Genomic DNA, 17,708 nt, shown 5'->3' with positions numbered 1-17,708 from the left:
CCTGGATGCTCGGACATATCCCTTTTTTCTCTGAATGCCTGCTCGGGATAATTCCAGTGCCCAGTAGAGGGAGTGCATACTGCATGCTCCACATTTTTCTCTGTGCCACCTTGATCCAAAGCCAGGCCTTGGCTCAGTCTGTGTTTTCAGGTAAACTTACTACAACAGCAATATACCAGAGACCCTTCGAGTTAATTCTTGACTCCATTTACATGAGTTATTATACAAGTACAATTGTAATTATTGGTTGAGATTGGTGTAGATATTTCTGTTTCCAGAGGCTTAATTATTTTGTAGGAATAACTTACTTATGGCTAAATTGTTCTCTAAAACTAGTTTTGCTAGTTAAAAATCATCCTGGTTTTTGATGTCTTCCTCCTTTTCTTGAAATACTAGATTTTAATTGTTTTTCTTGTTTAGTGTCTGATTTACAGCTGATAAGATGCAAATGATCCTGCAATTTTAAAAGCTGTGAGAGGACAAGTATATACTGTGTTTTTAAATCATGCACACTACCTTTCACTTACATCCTTTCCATAAAGGATTAGCCATTAGGATAATACTTGAAGTCTTGACATTGTTGATAGAAATGTAGCTCATCAGTGGTATTTTGTACTCTGAAAGTATGGCTATCTCTTGTGTAATTACTTTGGGAAGCTGCAGAATGTTTAGTCCTCAGGGTGTCTAAAACTTGGACTGACAGAATCCAGTAGGAAAGATGATGTGAGAAACATTCCACTCGTTTGTCTGTCAGCAGAGTGGTCATTTAACAAGCCTGATACTTGTTGGATTTTAAATTTCGAGTTACATTAACAACCAGGGATATATAGTTTTTCATTAACTGTATTCATTACTTTTTGTTTCACCTTTCCTTATCTTCTGTCAAATCTGAGCGCGCGCTTGGATCTTGATTTATTCGTGTACTTAATTTTATCCATGTGAAACATCTGGTTGAACTCAATAATGCCATTAATAATTAGATCTGGAGGAGCCTGTCCTTGTGTTGTCCAGAACCTGATCTGATACTCAAACCTCACTGTAATACAATTCAGATTTTTTTCTGAAAGAGTAATGTCAGAAAATGGCCACAAATTTATAATTTAAATATTTGCTGCTCATAATTTATCTTAAAATATTTTAATATTTTAACATTAAAAGGTTAAGATTTTAATATGTTGTAAATTAAACCAAGAGTTCTGCCAATTACTTGACTGTAAGACCATTTCTGCCTTTTTTTCGACATATTCAACTGCAGTTTGGCATTTGAGCAGTGCTAACAAGTTATTTCTATCTAATCATTTTGTAGCTTTATAACCAGCTCTTCTCAAGTCTGGCTTTTAGTTAAGTCAGTGCCTCCTTTAGAAAAAAAAAAACTGGACTTAAATTTTCTAAAATTCAGAAGCAAAAGCTGCATTGTTTTCTCTTTCTGCTTCTTTCTGCAGCCATAGAGAATCCAGTCCAGCTGACAGCTTTCTGTAACAGCTTCTTGTACTCCCATCCCTGTGCTTTTTCCTCTTTTCTTCATCTTAGAGAAGTTATTTCTGGGGGGTGAGTAATTTGTCCCTGGCAATCCCTCACAGTGCCTGGACCCACATCTGCTAAAACATATGATACCACAGAGCAAGGGAGACACCTTTGTAGAGAAGTCTTTTCCTCAGGTGCTGCTTTTAAACCTTAACAAAGTTGCCCTTTGAAAACTGGAAGCATTTCATGTTAAGATTTGAGTAGTAACTCGATGTTGATTGTTAGTATGTTTTCTAAAACTTTAGAGAGATATAGGAATATTTAATATAGTTGGCATTACACCTAAAGATGTCCTTTATCAGATTCTATGCATTGTTAGCACGTAATGTGTTCAGAATAAATAAAATCTAATAACATTTGTATTGTGAAATTGGTAGCCCCGGCAACATTTTAGTTTGGGTTTTTTTCCCGGCTAATGTTTATCAAAAAAGCCATGTCAACCATAACTGTAAGAGTAAACAGAAAATATTAAATAAGTCATACATTTATGCTTCCTCTTCCCTCCTCCTCATTTTAATTGTCATGTTATAATTATTTCTCTGAAACATCTCTTTTGTAACCACCTTTCAGCTAAGAGGGCTTTCTAGTTTTGCAAGTCTTATTAGGATGTAGGACTGATACAAACCAAAACACTGTAAAATTAACCCTCAGAACAGTGCTCGCTCGTTCAGGTGTCTGATCAGCCGAGTGATGGCTTTGGTTGGGTTTGCTTCTTTTCTAGAGCTGAATTGCTGCTGTGGTGTGTTTTATGCTTTGCCCTGGCTGTGCAGCCTGCCCCTGCTATGGAGTTATTAAAAATATCTTGTTATGCAGATCTAGCCATGAATTCTTAAGGTTGTCACTGTGACGACCTCTGATCCCCATCTGATTCGCAGGTCGCACAATGCAATTTGGAGCTCTTCTAATAGACTGTAAAATAAAGTGGGATGTCTCTATCATCAAGTTAACCCTTATGTTAAGTATTTAAGTTTTTCAGGCCCAGGGGTCATCTCCCTTGATTCATCTATGAATACTGAGCAGTGTGTACTCTGCAGGTAGTAGATATAAATTTGCTTCCTGCTTTTTATCCATCCTACCTTGCAAGGGGAAACAGTACATTGAATTTATTTGTGAGGTTCATGAAGGTACATTGCTAAACATGTATTTATGAAAACAGAAAATTTTCAGGCACGTACTAAGCACGTACTAAGCACGTACTAAGTTAACACATACATTTAAATTTAAATGCAGTAATATTGAAGTAAATATATCCACATCTAAAATCCACAATCAGGAATATTATGTAAGGTTATGTGTCCTGCATAGAATAATTTGCTGACTTTTCTGTAATAAATTAGGCTTATTTTATCAAGCTGTATATTCACCTGTTAAAAATACAGCATCTGAAATAATTTTTAACAAATGTGCAGTTCAGGTTCATTCATAAATGTTATCATTGAAGTCAGCTGCAATTTAGTTACTGATTTTACAGTGTGTGTGTGCACAGACTGACTCATGAGACAGAGGCACGTGTGCATTGGTGGTGGATACAAAGTTTTGGCAGCAGAATTTGCTCTGGTGTAAGTGGTAGGTGGTAATCCATCAAATGCAGTAGGACTTTTTTTTTTGCATGAATGAGTGCTAGTGGGAATCTTGTTATAGCACATTTTAGATGAAAATCACATTTTTCAAAATTTTGTAAAGAAAAGGACTAGTAATGAGAATTCTTCCCCTCCTCAGCTCTAAAATTTAGCTTTTATCATGTATGGGCCTCTGAATCATAAAAAAGTTAAATAACTCAGTGTTGCCTAAAATATTTCCAGGCATCATAGGAGTACAGTTCATAAATCACTTGGACTAGCTGAAAAGCTCTGGAAAACAGAGAGACTTCTCTGGGGAGTGGTAAAGAAAGAGGTAATTTTGGCTGACCATGTTGTTAATAGACCATAAACCAACCTTTTGGTCCAGAAATGGGTATAGCCAGTCCTGGACCTCACAGTCAGTGGCTTTAAACAATTCCATCTGGAGTGGTGTGCTGCAAAATGGGGAGTCTGGAAGGAAAAAAGGAGGGGAGCTCATATGTAGTGGCTGTTCAGGGGTAGCACTTGTAACCCTGACATTGGCTGCCCCACCACTGCTTTGTTCTCTGTTGACAAAATGAGGCCTTTCCTGCTGCTTGTAGGAAGGGAAAACACCTTGGGAGCTCTGCTCTGGCTACATTCCTGTCTGAGCATGGACTCTAAACATGATTGCATGTCACTTGGCTTCTAGCTTTGCTGTCTTCATCACTCCACAGTCTTTGAACCTGCAAACCTTTCCTTTTGTGTTAAGATGAACGAAAAACTGAATAGAACTTTACAGAGTTTCCTTACTCACAGTTATCCATGAGTTAAGAAGAAACCAAGTCTGGTTCTCAAGGTGTGGGTAATACTTATTTCATTCATTCTACAATTCCTGAAATGTTAAAAATTAAATTCTACCAGGTGTTTCTTAGTGTGTTATGCAGCTACCTGATCTACTTCTTATCAGGTGGAGTTCTTTGTGCAGGTTGCTGTTGTACAGGGAACAGCAGCTTATATATCTTTGCAATGATTTTATGGTTGGCTTAAATATGATCTGAACACAACCAGAAATCAAAAGGGATAGTCCTGTCTCTGTTTCTTCCCCTAATGGTTCCCAGTGCCTCCCTTGTACCCACAGTAGAGCTCCTGTTGCAGCAGGAACCTGAACTGGCTGGAACCTAATCCAGAGAAGATTTTTGTAGCAGCATTAAGCTCAGATAGTGAGAGTGTCCCTTTCAGAAGCCGAATAAACTCAGGTAATGCAGCTTATGAAGGTCAATCTTTACTTAATCAGAGAGTCCAAATTGATGGAGTGATACATGATTAGCTCATCTCCCAGTGTGAATGAAAAGATGAACAAAAGATAGCAGATACTGCTGTTAAATATATTGGGTTTTTACTATGTAATAAGCTGTGGTGCTTGATGTATGTACAGCAGCTGCATGGGACAGGTACATTGCTGTACTTCTAAAAGTAAGGTGCAACCTTTATTTTTTTATAAATATTACACAAAGACATTTAAGGGACTGACACTATAGTCACTCTTGATAAAGCAAATTAAATATAGGTATCAAATGTCAGCATGAATTTGGTGGGAACCAATTATCTTTTGTTTTGGGGAAATTAATTAAATAAGGTAACAGACTTTGTTTTTAGCTCACAGGGATGTGTGGAATGGAACAGCATTGTTAGACCTGGAGACCTTTGGTAGTTTAACTAAAACTGAATGTGATACTGATTTTATGAAAAACGTGGGATATGCAAGAGAACTTTTACCTTTTTAATGAACTTACCTAAGGTTTAAGATGGTTTTGCGACCAAGTACTCTTAGTTTTGGTGGATGGTAGGAGCCCAAGTAGTGAGGTATGAAAGTACATCTGAGGCTACATCTTGAATGGTTATTGCTAAAGAAATACTAATCTTGCCTTACAGTGTCTTCCTGAGGCAATAATTTTGTTAAATGCACCAGTTTTCTAGACTACCTTTATTTGCTGTCCTCTGTGAAACTGTAAATGCTCATTGGACATACCAATTTCCTTTCATCAAGATGAAAGTTTTTTTGAATTGTTGCACCTTAAAACCTACCGGTCTTTATGAGTAAAACTTTTTCTGCTTTTTATTAAAATCCCTCCTAAGCTTATCTGGGACCTTGAGCCTGCCAGGGTCCAGAGGTGCAGGAGCTGGTAACACAGACTGATAAAAGAGAGAGCTTTGGCACAAAGTCTTGAGTAAGCCTTGAGTAAGGACTGTGAAAATACTCACAAACTCTAGCTAGTGTGCACTGCTTTAGTGAAAAACTGGTTCAGTGGGTAGTTGTTTATTGCTAAAGCAATTTGAAGCAAGGTTTGCTCATTCTCCAGCTAGTTGGTGCTAAGTGTTGGGCTGGGACCCTCTAAGTGTTTTTACTAACTTCTGGAAATTAGGAAATAATGTGAAAAGTTCATTCCTCAATAAAAGTCAGCCTGGCCAAGAAGCCTGTGTGCTGTTGAGCAACTACAAATAGAATGAATGGTGATACTTTTACGGGTAAACATAAAATGTGCTTTGCCTGGACCACATATCTAATTTGCAGTTGTCGAGGTTTGAATTTATGCTTGGATCATGGAGTGAAGGGGAGGGAGAGCATGTGGGAGGTCCCTATAAATACAGCTCTGTTAATAGTTTGTGTTTTCCTTGTGTTGCACACAGGAAAACTCAAGCACTGTTCTCAAATCCATACAAATGCCAGCATTTATTTGCACATCATCCTGTGTTGGATGATTATATATAAAGGAATGGAAAAGGAGGAGCTTGTCCTTACATGTAAGATACACTGTTTGACTATTCAGTTTCCATTACTGGCACTGAAGAAATTATTTTTACCCCAGTTGCTGTTTTCTTACATAGAATGTCCCCAGATTTCATTTAATATGACTGCAGTATGTTTTGTGTTGAGGTTGAATAAAAAAAAATGCATGTGCTTAAGGTTGCCCCTCTAACTAGGTTCTATGGCAATAAATATTCTGGTTCCCTAACCAAAATCTTCTAGAAGAATATTTAGTTGGCTTTGAGTAGATGCACATGAGATATTGGCATGGTGGAATAATTTGCAAGATCTTTCAGTGAGGGTATTAGCATATAAATAGCAGATGCAATGACGACCATCACAGCTGAGTACATTTAATTTTTAGTTTATAAGATAGAATGGGTTTTTAAATGCATAGCCATCAAGCCTGCTGAAAGACAAATGAAGTTTAGAGTTCACTTGTCTGAGGATGCCTTACATCATTTTTTTTTTAAAAGGGAAACAGGCACACATAAAACTGAGCAAAAGTGATTTCTTGGGTGAAAAGTAATTGAGATTGCAAACCAAGTTAATTAGACCATGCAAAATTTATTTAATGGTCCTAGCTGTAGTTTGCGGGTGGTGTTTCAGTAAGTAGATATGACTTCATGTGCTATCTTTTCCTTCTTTTTCTACAATAATTAGTAAAGGCTGTACATCTACTCCTATAAACTGATTGCATTGTATATTTCAGTCATTTTATTGCTTACTTTAATTATGATTGCAGAGACCCGGGTTTTTAAATCCTCCTAACAAAATGTAGCAGTCAATTTGTATAAAAGTGAGAAAAGGGCCAAAAGCTTTTCTTCACATCTTTCCAAGCGTTGTGTGGTGGGTGGAGGCTTTTTTTCGCATTTATTCCTGTTTGGGATGGATGAAGAAGGCCTTTAACTGGAGCTGTGGTTGCCCTGAGCTCACTCACAGCCGGAGCCTGTTGGAGTGTTGACTCCAAGTAAAAGAGACGATTGCATTTCTGCTGGCACCCAGTATTTGTTTCCAGGATTTTTAGTAGTGCAGAGTAATAAGGAAACATCTGCTTTTTGAAGTTTTTTTTTAATGAATTGGAGAGTAAATGGTTTGATCTAGTCAGCACTGTTTTAAGTTTTTAGTGAAAATCAGGTGAATGGAGAAGATGTTTTAAGTGATTACGGTGGAAGTCATGCATGTGTATTTTCTATCTTTTTTTAAAACCATATTCTCATATGTAAATAAGTTCAGCTCAAGAATCTGGAAATTGCCTAGCTAAACCCTCTTTCCTCTCACCGTGAGATATCTAGTCAGGAACACTACCAAGTGAAAAAAAAAAACCAGCCAACTCCCATAATAATTTTGCAAATGATTCTGTGACTTAGGTAAATTAATAAATAAATAAATAATGCTCAGCATTTTAGAGCAGATTAACAGGGAAAAAATATCCCTTCTCCATGCAACTTGAAGAGCAATGGTGGTGCAAGTAGCCACTGGTCTCTGGGAATCTGGTCTGCCTTCAGGGGATCCGTTCTCTAGTTGCAGAGGGGAGGTAGCTCACCCTCCATCTCTGATGGTGCCCTGTGTTAGTGACTTTCCTCATATCATGTGATAATTAGAATGGATTTGAAACCAGGACCTTTTTTTTCCACGTTCTCTGACAGGTGTTTGAGAAACAAGCAGTTGCATGACTACTTATCTTAGAGGTACTTAATTCGTACACTACAAGGAAAGCTTTACGTTGAGGTATTTATCACTTGCACTTCTTCACACATGGCACACTAGAAATGTCATATTGCTTGTCTTTATCTTAGTCTCCTTTTTCTTGTTTGCAAATACCTAACAACTCATTCCTAAAGGATCATCATTTACTAATTCTGCCACTTAAAATATTGTCTTAAATAATTATTTCTTCTGATTTAATGGTGGATTTTTTTTGTTTGGTTGGTTTGTTTTTTGGTTTTTTTAATTGACTGAAGAAGTTTACCTGTAGTGGAAATGTAGATTGTAGGTGGTTGAGTTTCCATACTGCATCTGTAGATGTTGCTTTGGAGCTTCCTTCATGCTTAAAAAATGGAATTTAAAAAAAAGAAGATACTTTTCTGACTAAGAGTGTTGCCCATGAGCTCTCCCACTCTCTGTAGAAAGGGAATGGAACAAACCAGCATAAATAGGATGGTGCTGATGAAGTACCAGTAAATTGAGATGTAACTACCCAATACTACTATGCAACTTCTTGAATTTCCACCAGGGACAACTTTAATATTTTAAAGTAAAAAGATAACTTAGTTATCTGGTTGAAGATTTTATCAAGATAAAGACTTTATGTCTGTTTGAAGGGAAAAGGGAGCTTAATTCCTGATAGTTAGCTAAGCAGTTAATTTTTTTTACAGGAAATCTAAATTTAATAGAAGACCCTAGGGAAATTCAAGGGTGTGAACAATACGCATAATATTTTATGAAAATGACCCCCATATTTAAAATCTGGCATTATATGTTATGCATTGTAGCACCAAGTCCACATCTACCTTTTAGAAAATTAAAACACATAAATTCTGTTTAGTGTTTGATATGTGCTGCACTAGCTGAAAGCCATAATGCCCCTAAAACCTTGGGTTGCTTTTCACCTTTCATAAATTCCTGGGTAGATTCTATACAAAAAATAATTTTCAGCTCCGTGGCTCATTGTTATTCAAACTTGATTGATCGTCGTCATTTACTCAGTGAGGAAGTTAAGTGCTCCTGTCATTTCCAAAGAGTATAATTGGGACGTTTCACAGGTCAGCGGTAGTGACAGGTTTCCCTTTTGATTAGTGTTAGACTGATAACAAAAATTACAGTTTCCTATGATTAATGTTTTCTATAGTACTTGAATGCACAGTTCATGGATTGTACCTAAACAAAGTGAATTTGCATCTGATTATGCCTTTTCTCTGTCGGGCTTTTCACGTGCCTTAAAGTTTTAGGCCATGCAGGTTATACAGCAAAGTTGCTTCTAATGCAGTTTTTCAAGTTGGGGATTACAGAAGCCCACTGAATTTTAGTGTGTTACTTTATGGAGAGATACATGCCTCCAGTGACATGGGAACAAATTTGGGGAGATTTCAATTAAAGGTAGTACCCAGCATACCCTCTAGTCCTGGTACTAGTCTAGTACTGGTATTATAACCCCCCTACTTCAGGTATAATCTGGCAATTTAAATTAAATTGTCAGTCTGAACCGAGTTTTCTTTCTCTTGACACTGTTTCTCAGTTCCTTAAACCTGTTGCTGTTTGTTTATAGACTGCTGAGTAAAAACTGTGGAAACACACTGAATTTACTTTCCCTGTTTTATGATGTGAAAGTTGATCAGCTCGTACATTATGGCACAAAGTTGTAGACTAAGATAATCTATGACAAGTTTTAGCTTGGTGAAATCTTTTTTTAATAGCTAGATGAGAAATGGAACCTGAGTGTGGAAAGTATGATGTTGTCCAGCTTGTAGCAAAATGGGAGTGGAGGTTATTTCTGAATTTAATTTAATTGTCCCTAATAGATGAAAAGGGGGTGACTGCACCAGCAGAATATCAAAACCAAAATACAAGCAAACTTCTCTTCAATCTTTAGCCCTCTTCTCTTCTGCAGCACGAAGCCTGATGATTTTTTTCTTTCTAAAGGCCATTGGGAAGGTCTTCTGAGAGTTGTAGTTTAACACAGATGTTCTGCTTTCATGTCTAGTGGCTTTGGGAGTCTGTGATTAGTGGTGGAACATTTGACCCTCTCTTTGGTTAAACTCTGTTTTGGCTCAGTGTGCATCTGTCTTGGCCAGGCCACGTATGGCCTGAATTGCTGCTTGCTTTTAGATGAGGAAGAACAATTGCAGTGGGAAACAAAAAGTAAACCTGGGTGCAGGATCCTCCAGGATAGCCTGGATGTTGGCAGCTCTCGAGGTAGGGATAATTGTCCTGAAAGACTGAGCTGTGGCTCTTACCTGTCTTTGGCAGCAGGGTACTCTCAAACATGATTATGATGAGTCTTTATTTTAAAATGAAGACTAATTAAATGTTCTATGGTAAGAATGAAATAGTAAATCAACTCTACTCTTCAGCACAGTAAATCTTTTTTTTTTTTTCCTCTTTCTTTTTTTCCACTGGAACTGCAGCTTTCTTAAATCAAAGTAACTTTTTAAACAAAGGGAAGGATCTTACTTCTAATTTGTGCCATCCATTCATTATGTGTTGATGTGTATCAATGTGTATTAATATAAATTAACATTTGGTATTACAAATTAATTCATTCCAGCTTACAAATAATACTGACCAAAAAAAAATACTAATTTTTTTAAAAAGTTATTTATATTGAACTCCATTCAATAAATCAAGATTGGTTTCTAGGTTTTTGGTTTCAGAGTATATGTACGATTTAAAGGAATTCAGCTGTGACACAAGATTAGAGTAGTGCATTAAATTGGGAAAATTCTGCTTCAGGCAAAACCGGCAGTATCCTCTGGTGCTTGTAGCAAAGAGGAGTTGATATGAATATCAACAGAAGTCAGGTGCACTAAGAGGAGTAAAGAACACAGTTGAAAATACTGAAAATGATGCTATTCCTTATCTGTGGCTTTGGGTTGCTGCAATGAAGTGGAAAAAAGTGATAGCCTGTGCTAAGGCTGGATTTAGTGGACACCCCTTATTATTTCCTAGAATTGTAAAAGCACATGGGAAACTACAATAAAGTGCTAATTATGTTGTTGGGAACTAGATGACTCTGAAGGTGGGCAAAAGAAATAAAGTGTAAAGCCTCTGTCATTGCTGCCTTTTTAAGGTAGCTGGCATTTGCTGTTTTAAAGCTCTGATAGTACAGGCCGTGTCTGGTGGCACAGATTCTTTTAGCTTACGTGTAATTTAGAAGACAAAATCATTTTCAGGTATGGAACAAGCTTAGAAAAAATGTAGAGATTTGCTGGTATATATACAGAAGTATCAGGATGAAATGAGATATAGGAAACCACTTACATGAATGAATTACCCTGTTTAATTGGTAGGAACTGAGTTTTTTTTTAACTACTTGTAGATACTCAGACTGCAAGACAGACCAAATGTACATTTAAAAAAAATCCTGTTTTGTTGATCTTAACCATAGCAGTGTATGCAGTCTAATGGTATGAATGGTTGGGGTGTACCAAGTTAGCTAAGAAATGAATGTTGCCAGTTATTTTTAGTGCTGTTGTGAAGAAACACAGTGAACCACTGTAGTATACACATCTGAATATTCCTACTTGGGTCAGTATTAACTTGCCACTTCCCCTCCTGTTTACCTGCTCTGGATTTGAGCTCTTAGACAGTTTGTGATACCATGTAACATGCCACAGACTATTTGGGTGCTGCTAAAGGAGTAAAATAATCCAAAGGAGAAGAGGTAAGGCTATAATATGCTCATTAAATCAAAATCTTGGTGTTGTTTTAAGATTTTTTGGTCTGTTTCATAGCTTCACACTTTCTCAGACTTCACCAACTGTGTGTGTGTTCTAATGGATAAAAGGGGCTTTAAAAGAAGCCCTTAGGATAGAGTATGGCTTTAGAGATAAAACGTTAAGCAAAGGCCTAATCTTAGATAAAGATTAAATACATAATTAGGGAAATAGTTTTGACACAGAGCAGTCTCAGTAGGGGCTGTCAAGATGTCTGCAAAATATTTTCAGTGTGAAGGGAAATGAAAAGCAATCTTCACATTTACAAAAAAAAAAAAAAAAGAAAAAAACCCAACAAAAATATCTCTGCAGATGAAAGCCTCGGATGATGACGAGGAGGACGAGGATGAAGATGACTTTGTGGAGGTCCCTGAGAAGGAAGGTTATGAGCCCCACATTCCAGACCACCTGCGTAAGGAGTACGGTGAGTTTGCCCAGCTGTGACAAGCTTTATCCCTGCATGTTGCTGCTGCACTAAGGTAAATAAACAGCCATTCTGAAGTAATAAAGTGATCAGTGGTGTGGGTAATCTCTGCCTGCTCTGAGGAAGTCATTACATGGACACAGGAACAGCGATTGGCTCCAGATAAACAAATACTTTCTAGGAGCAGGGGCGACTGAGACCAGCAGCTTATTTCATTCCATCCTGTTCTACTGGAGTTAAGAGCCAGAGGCAGCTCCGTGTGTACTTATAAGTGTGCAAAACACATACTGAGAGTGAAGGGACTGCAAAGTGGAGCTGTAAATGAGCAGGAATATTAGAAATGCTGGTGACAGTCTGGTGAGATGGGAGAAGGTTCTGTTCCACCACCTGCATTGGTAGCAGTTGGAGATGCACAGTCACTTCCTCCCATAGAGTGGCCAACTTACAGCTCTGCAAGGTGGCTCTTTTTGTTTGTGTGTTCTAAGTAGGTAATTTTTAAATAAAGGTATACTTACAATGTGGTTTTGTGAAATTGAGAGGGGGGTTACTGGGGAAAATTCATCTTAAATAATTCAGTTTTGGTACATTACTCCTTGCCCTTTGTACATCTCACTTAGTAAGTCTCTGCAGCTTGCCTTTGTGCAAAATTGTGTATTTTAAGACTCATAAGATTTCAGAACATTGTAGAGAAGGGAAGGTTAACTGCCATCACACAGAAGTTAAAAATCTTGGCCACTGTAAGAAGTGTCTTGCTTCTTTGCTCCTCTCTGAGTATTTGTGTAAGATTTGTGCTGTACTGTGCCTTTTTCAGTCCTATTGATGCTTATTTTTCATTTATCTGCAGTTTCCATCTTGAAAGTCAGGCTGTAACTGTTACCTGTACAAGTCGAATGTTTCTTTTTGCTGAAAAAAGGGGGGTGCCTGTGTAAAGCCAAATTTATGTAGCTCAGGTGACCTTTGTACTGTCCTCTGCCATCAAAGTTGGCTACAGACAGTGAAAGGTGGTCAGAAACAATCACCTGTAGTTATCCTGGGATCAGCTCAAGGGTGTCTCCAGGTGTGAAGTCCTGCTTATGCCTCAGTCTGTCTACCCCATCTAGACTTAACCTGCCAGGATAGTCTGGGAAGTAAGGCCTGCCCTGATTATCAGTGTTACCCACCTCAGCAGACTTGCAGCGAGTCCAACTGGCTGGTTCCAGTTTGTTTGAAGGAGGCAGGTGACTCTCTTCCTCCATGCCTTTAAAAAAGTTGGAAATTTTCAACTATAGATTCTTAGAGGACTGGGAATTAGGCTGGTACCTTGAGCAGGGAGCTGCAGCAAGGTTTGATGTGGCTCTTGGAGTAGGTGTTGCTTGAAACAGCCTGTGGGCACTTCCTTTGTCCAGCCCAGAATTGGGGAAGATGAAGTGGAATTGGGAGTATTGAGATAATGAAATGAGAAGTAGATGTGTATGAACACAGATCAGTGCTGGAGGCCTATAGGACACAAACTCGGGAACTGGACAGCCTTTTATTTTGTTTGTTCATGGAAAAAAATGTTATGTTTTGATAAAATTATACCAGTGTGTGTTGGTTATCCCAACTGTGTCAGTCTTGCAATAAATACTGAGTATATTCTGATTATTGCTAACAGTGGGACTTTGAGAAAAGGAATATAATGGAAAAGAAAGGCAGCAGCTTTCCAGATAGTTGTGAAAAGCTTCTTATGTATGTGTGACTGATGAAAGTGTCCAAAGCATTGGTAGTGACAGTAAATGAATGAACAAATGAGGTTAGTTTTTTACATAGCTATGGTTCTTTTTTTGTTTTTCCCCTTCCTTTGGCAGTATTCCTTGTGCCAAAACTGGTATTTTTGTAATACTTCCAGGCACTGGAACTCATTTGCCATATCTTTAGCAACAGCCTAAAGAAGTCTAACCTGCAAAAGTTCTGTTTGTACTTGTCAGCTTCCACTGGAAGTGAAATGTATTCACCTCTTCCTTTTTTTCCCATCTTCCCTGTGGATACATGTTTTTTAAAAACAGTGTCTTACCACCCTTTTTTGTCACCCTAACACAATATTTGGCTGCTATTCGAAGTCCTCCTCATGAAAAAGGATAAAAGGACAAGACTGCTATCTACTCAAGGATATTTGAGTGTATATCTATAAAAATCCATATAAAATGGATATTTGAGTGTATATATATAAAAATCTATATAAAATAGATTAAAAATTTCCCAATTTGTATTTAAACAATTGCTGATAGGAAAACACGTTACAGTGCAAATCAATCAGTCAGGAAACAAAACCTCTCACTTTATATACATGTAGTTGTGTAGGAGCTAATGGTCACACTTGGCTGTTCTTTACCTGGTGTATTTGTTAAAAATAACATTTTGAAAGGATTAATCATTCCTGATGTTTCTGAAGTCATTCAACATTGATCACTGCAATTAAAGTTATTAGGTAAATTCCCAGTTCAGGAAAGGGTCTTAAAATAACTCAGACTTCCTGAAAAGAATTCAGGCAGTCTTTTAAGCACACACTTCCTTCTGTCTTTGTGTACTTAAGTGCTTTCTTGGACAAACTGGTGAGTTACTAGTTCAAAAATCTATCTCACAAGCCAATATATAACTATTGCATAAACCAACTGACTTCTGTGTGATTACTTCAGGTCTGCATGAGGAAAATTTTCTCTATTGGGTTCTGTTCTGCATTGTTTTTAATATGCAAAACCAAAATAAGCATCCCTTTGACACATTTTGTTTAGGAAAGTGAATTATCGTATTAAAATACACAATAATATATTGATTTTATAGCAGTATGTTCTCATCAAGAGCCAGCTGTTGGGCAGCCACCTCTCTAATTAAATGTACCTTTTGGTTCTATAAGCAAGTGCAGTGATCACAGCAGTGACTTTACCTTTATCTAAATGTGATTCAGGTGGGGTTTTGCTGCATTTCTTCAGTTCACAGCTAGTTCATGAGAACTTTGAGTTTAGAAAATGAGAGTCAGTGCAAGTGGAATATTCTAACTGGAACATTAGGCCTTCCATGTAAAATAAAATCGCAGTGTTATGTGGAAGGTGTGAACAGTTAAAAGCTTTTTTCCTTTTGTTGCTACTTTTCCTGAGTAAACCAGATTAACTTTTTATATTAAACAGAAAAACAAAGGTGTAAAACATGACTCTGGAAATGGATCAAAACGTGACATGTAAATTATTGATTTAAAAGTCACTTTATTCCGTGTCACTTCTCTTAGGATAATGGAAGTATCCTACCAACAAGGTAAATTTCAAGCTGAGATGCTATTTCTGATGATGCATATGTGTTTGTGTGGTTCTCCTGAGATCTGAGAAGCTTGTAAAAAATTAAAAGATATTTAGAGACAAGGGAAGTTTTATACACAACTGTGTAAACACGTGCATTTGTATTATCTGTTTGTGTATGTGGTTGATGATGATGATCTCAAAATTGATGAGGATATTAAATATGTGAATGAACTGAGCATGGGTACAGTTTGGGTGGAGGGAGAATTGAGCAAGTCAATTTGAATCTCCATGTATAAAATGAAATGTAAATTTGTTAAGAGAATTTAGGTGATTAGATAACTGGAGTGTGAAGATATAACCCATTAGGGGTGTCATGCCAAATTAGCATTACCAGACTTTTAACGACCTCCCATTTGTATAATCCTTATTTACACTTGCACCTGATGTCTGCAACAGACAAGAGCCTGGAACTCCTGTGGGACCCCAGGGCCACTTTAGATACACTGGGTTGCTAGAGAGGAATATTGGGCTGAGAAAGAAACAACACTGATAATAATTTTCTTAAGATTGGTCTTGTTCTCGGTATTGATGTTGCTGATTTCAGTTGCCCTTGTATGGCTGATGTTTCTAAGCCCTGGAAAATCAAGAGCATTTAAAGGAAAGCTTTAGGGATCTCCACTGGAGATTTTCCACATTCCTGCCTTTGCTGGTCAGATGAAAGTTGCATTGGCATAAAGCCTTAAAGGTGGATGAGGTAAGGATGGAACTGAGCAGCTCCTGATGTCATTCTTGTGCCATTGACAGGATTTGGTGCTGATGCCAGGATAAGAGATTCCTTCCTGCATCCACCTCAGTTGATAGTTCTTGCTTGTGTCTCAATACAAGCATTCAAGAACTTACTTATGCAATAATGCTCTGAGGACAGGGAAGTGCTATTGCTCTTTTACAAGTGGTGACACAAGGAAGCCATCTGACTTGAGAATATTAGCCTGGAAGCAGTCTGTTGGTTATCGAGTTTTGTCCTTATCCAAAATCCTGTGAGGAATGACTGTACAGTCAAGAACACAAACCATTATTTCAACTGTGATTAAACAGATTATTTCTCTTGTATTTGAGTCTTAAACCAGAATGTTTTTAGGTCCCTAAGAGCTACTTCAGTGGTTCATGTTGCATCTTAAAGACTGCTTGAGACTTCTTTCATATTGGGATCAAAGCTGCAGTTCTAAAATCCCAAGGGTTAGTTCTATCCATTTCAGAAATTCTTCCTCATCACAGAGTGATGTGCTTTTGTGGGTTAGATGTCCCCACACTGCCTTTCCTAATCTGATGGTGTTTGAGTCATACTTTTCTCTGTGTTTTTTTTTTGTTGTTGTTGTTACTATGAAAAGTCATAGCAACATGAGAAACAAGACTTATACCCCAATTAAACCAATAAGGTGTACACACCTACTGTTTCCTTAGTAGAGAAGTTGTCACCTGGTTCTTTACATAGAATTGGGAGTGCTTTGGACCACAGAAGCTATTCATTCTATTGCAGCTCTCACTGAGCATTTTAGAGACATAAATAAACTTGCTGTGGCGACCATTCATTAAGGGTGTGGGGTTTTATAGCTTTTGCATCTTCTCAGAACATGAAAAAGCCTGTATTAGAAATGACAATACAATACTGTGTAGACTAATGTGTGATTGAATTTTTTTATTTGAAGCAGTAAAAGTCATGCATTTGGGGGCATTTATTCATAAAATGTACTTGTTTATATGGACTAGGTATAGTCTGATCTGTACCTAAGCAGCAGACTTGTATGCATATTGTTTTTAAAAATGTTATTCTCTTGACAGGCATCTACCAAGCCATGCAGGGGACACAGTGATTAAAACTAAACAGCCTCAAAAATGTGGAACATCATAGAATCATCATTACAAATTAAAAAAAAAAAAAGGAAAATTAATTACTAACTTATTGGCATCTGGTTCTTTTATTCCCTCCAGAAAAGTTTTCCTAAATGCTTTTAAATGTCTTTGTTTGTGTGGTCAAGTACAGATGTTCCATCTGTGTCACACTGAGAACAAGGGCACTGAATTTGAAGCTGGACATGTCATCTAACATACACAGGTATTGCTGTGAGCTGCACTGTACTCACTCTTTCTTAGCTCTATTTTTCTCCATTTTTGATGTAGGAATTAGGAAAACAGTGAGTTTAGTTACTGAGTACAGTGGTAATTTGATCTTTTATCCTATATCTACATGTTTTTTCTCCCATTAAAAAAAAGGTTTTTCTGGTTTATATAACAGATTAAAAGCTACACTTGGCAAAAAACCACACATGCAAGTGCTGATAAAGCAAAACAGATCCCCCCTATTCTAGCCTCTGAAGAAATGATAACTTTCGTACTGGTCTTTTTCCCTTCATGGAAGCAACAGAACAGAATCTCTTGATTTTACAGTTACATTTTCCTCTATTCTGTTGTGGGGTTTTAGTTATTTTTAACAGTACAGATGAAAATCTTCTGGAAATCACAGGGAAAAACCACAAATCCTAAGTGTTGATTTTACATCCCTGACTTACATCATCGAGGCATCTCTGACATACTCAGTGGAAGACCTGTTTTCAGTGCTTATTGCTTTTTTAGGGAAATACTTTGTTTAGTTTTCTGATATTAGAATTGCCCAATGGTAGGCACATTTGAAAAACTTTCTAAAATTAATTTTTAATAGCTTTTAAAACG

At 37.4% G+C, this 17,708-nt stretch overlaps 1 protein-coding gene across 1 annotated transcript in view; it reads left to right on the top strand.

Moving 5' to 3' along the window:
• The window catches only part of UVSSA (UV stimulated scaffold protein A), a 54,965-nt gene that overhangs the window by 10,583 nt on the left and 26,674 nt on the right, over positions 1-17,708 (top strand). The window contains exon 7 of the mRNA XM_051798565.1: positions 11,619-11,730. Within this exon, the coding sequence (XP_051654525.1) occupies positions 11,619-11,730 (112 nt within the window). The remainder of the gene's footprint in view (positions 1-11,618; positions 11,731-17,708) is intronic.

The sequence above is a fragment of the Manacus candei genome, unplaced genomic scaffold, assembly GCF_025592945.1.
Source record: "Manacus candei isolate 608988 ecotype Guabito, Panama unplaced genomic scaffold, ASM2559294v1 h1tg000048l, whole genome shotgun sequence".
Taxonomy (NCBI): domain Eukaryota; kingdom Metazoa; phylum Chordata; class Aves; order Passeriformes; family Pipridae; genus Manacus; species Manacus candei.
The sequence above is the reverse complement of the archived record's forward strand: the minus strand, read 5'-3'. Positions and strand labels throughout refer to the sequence as shown.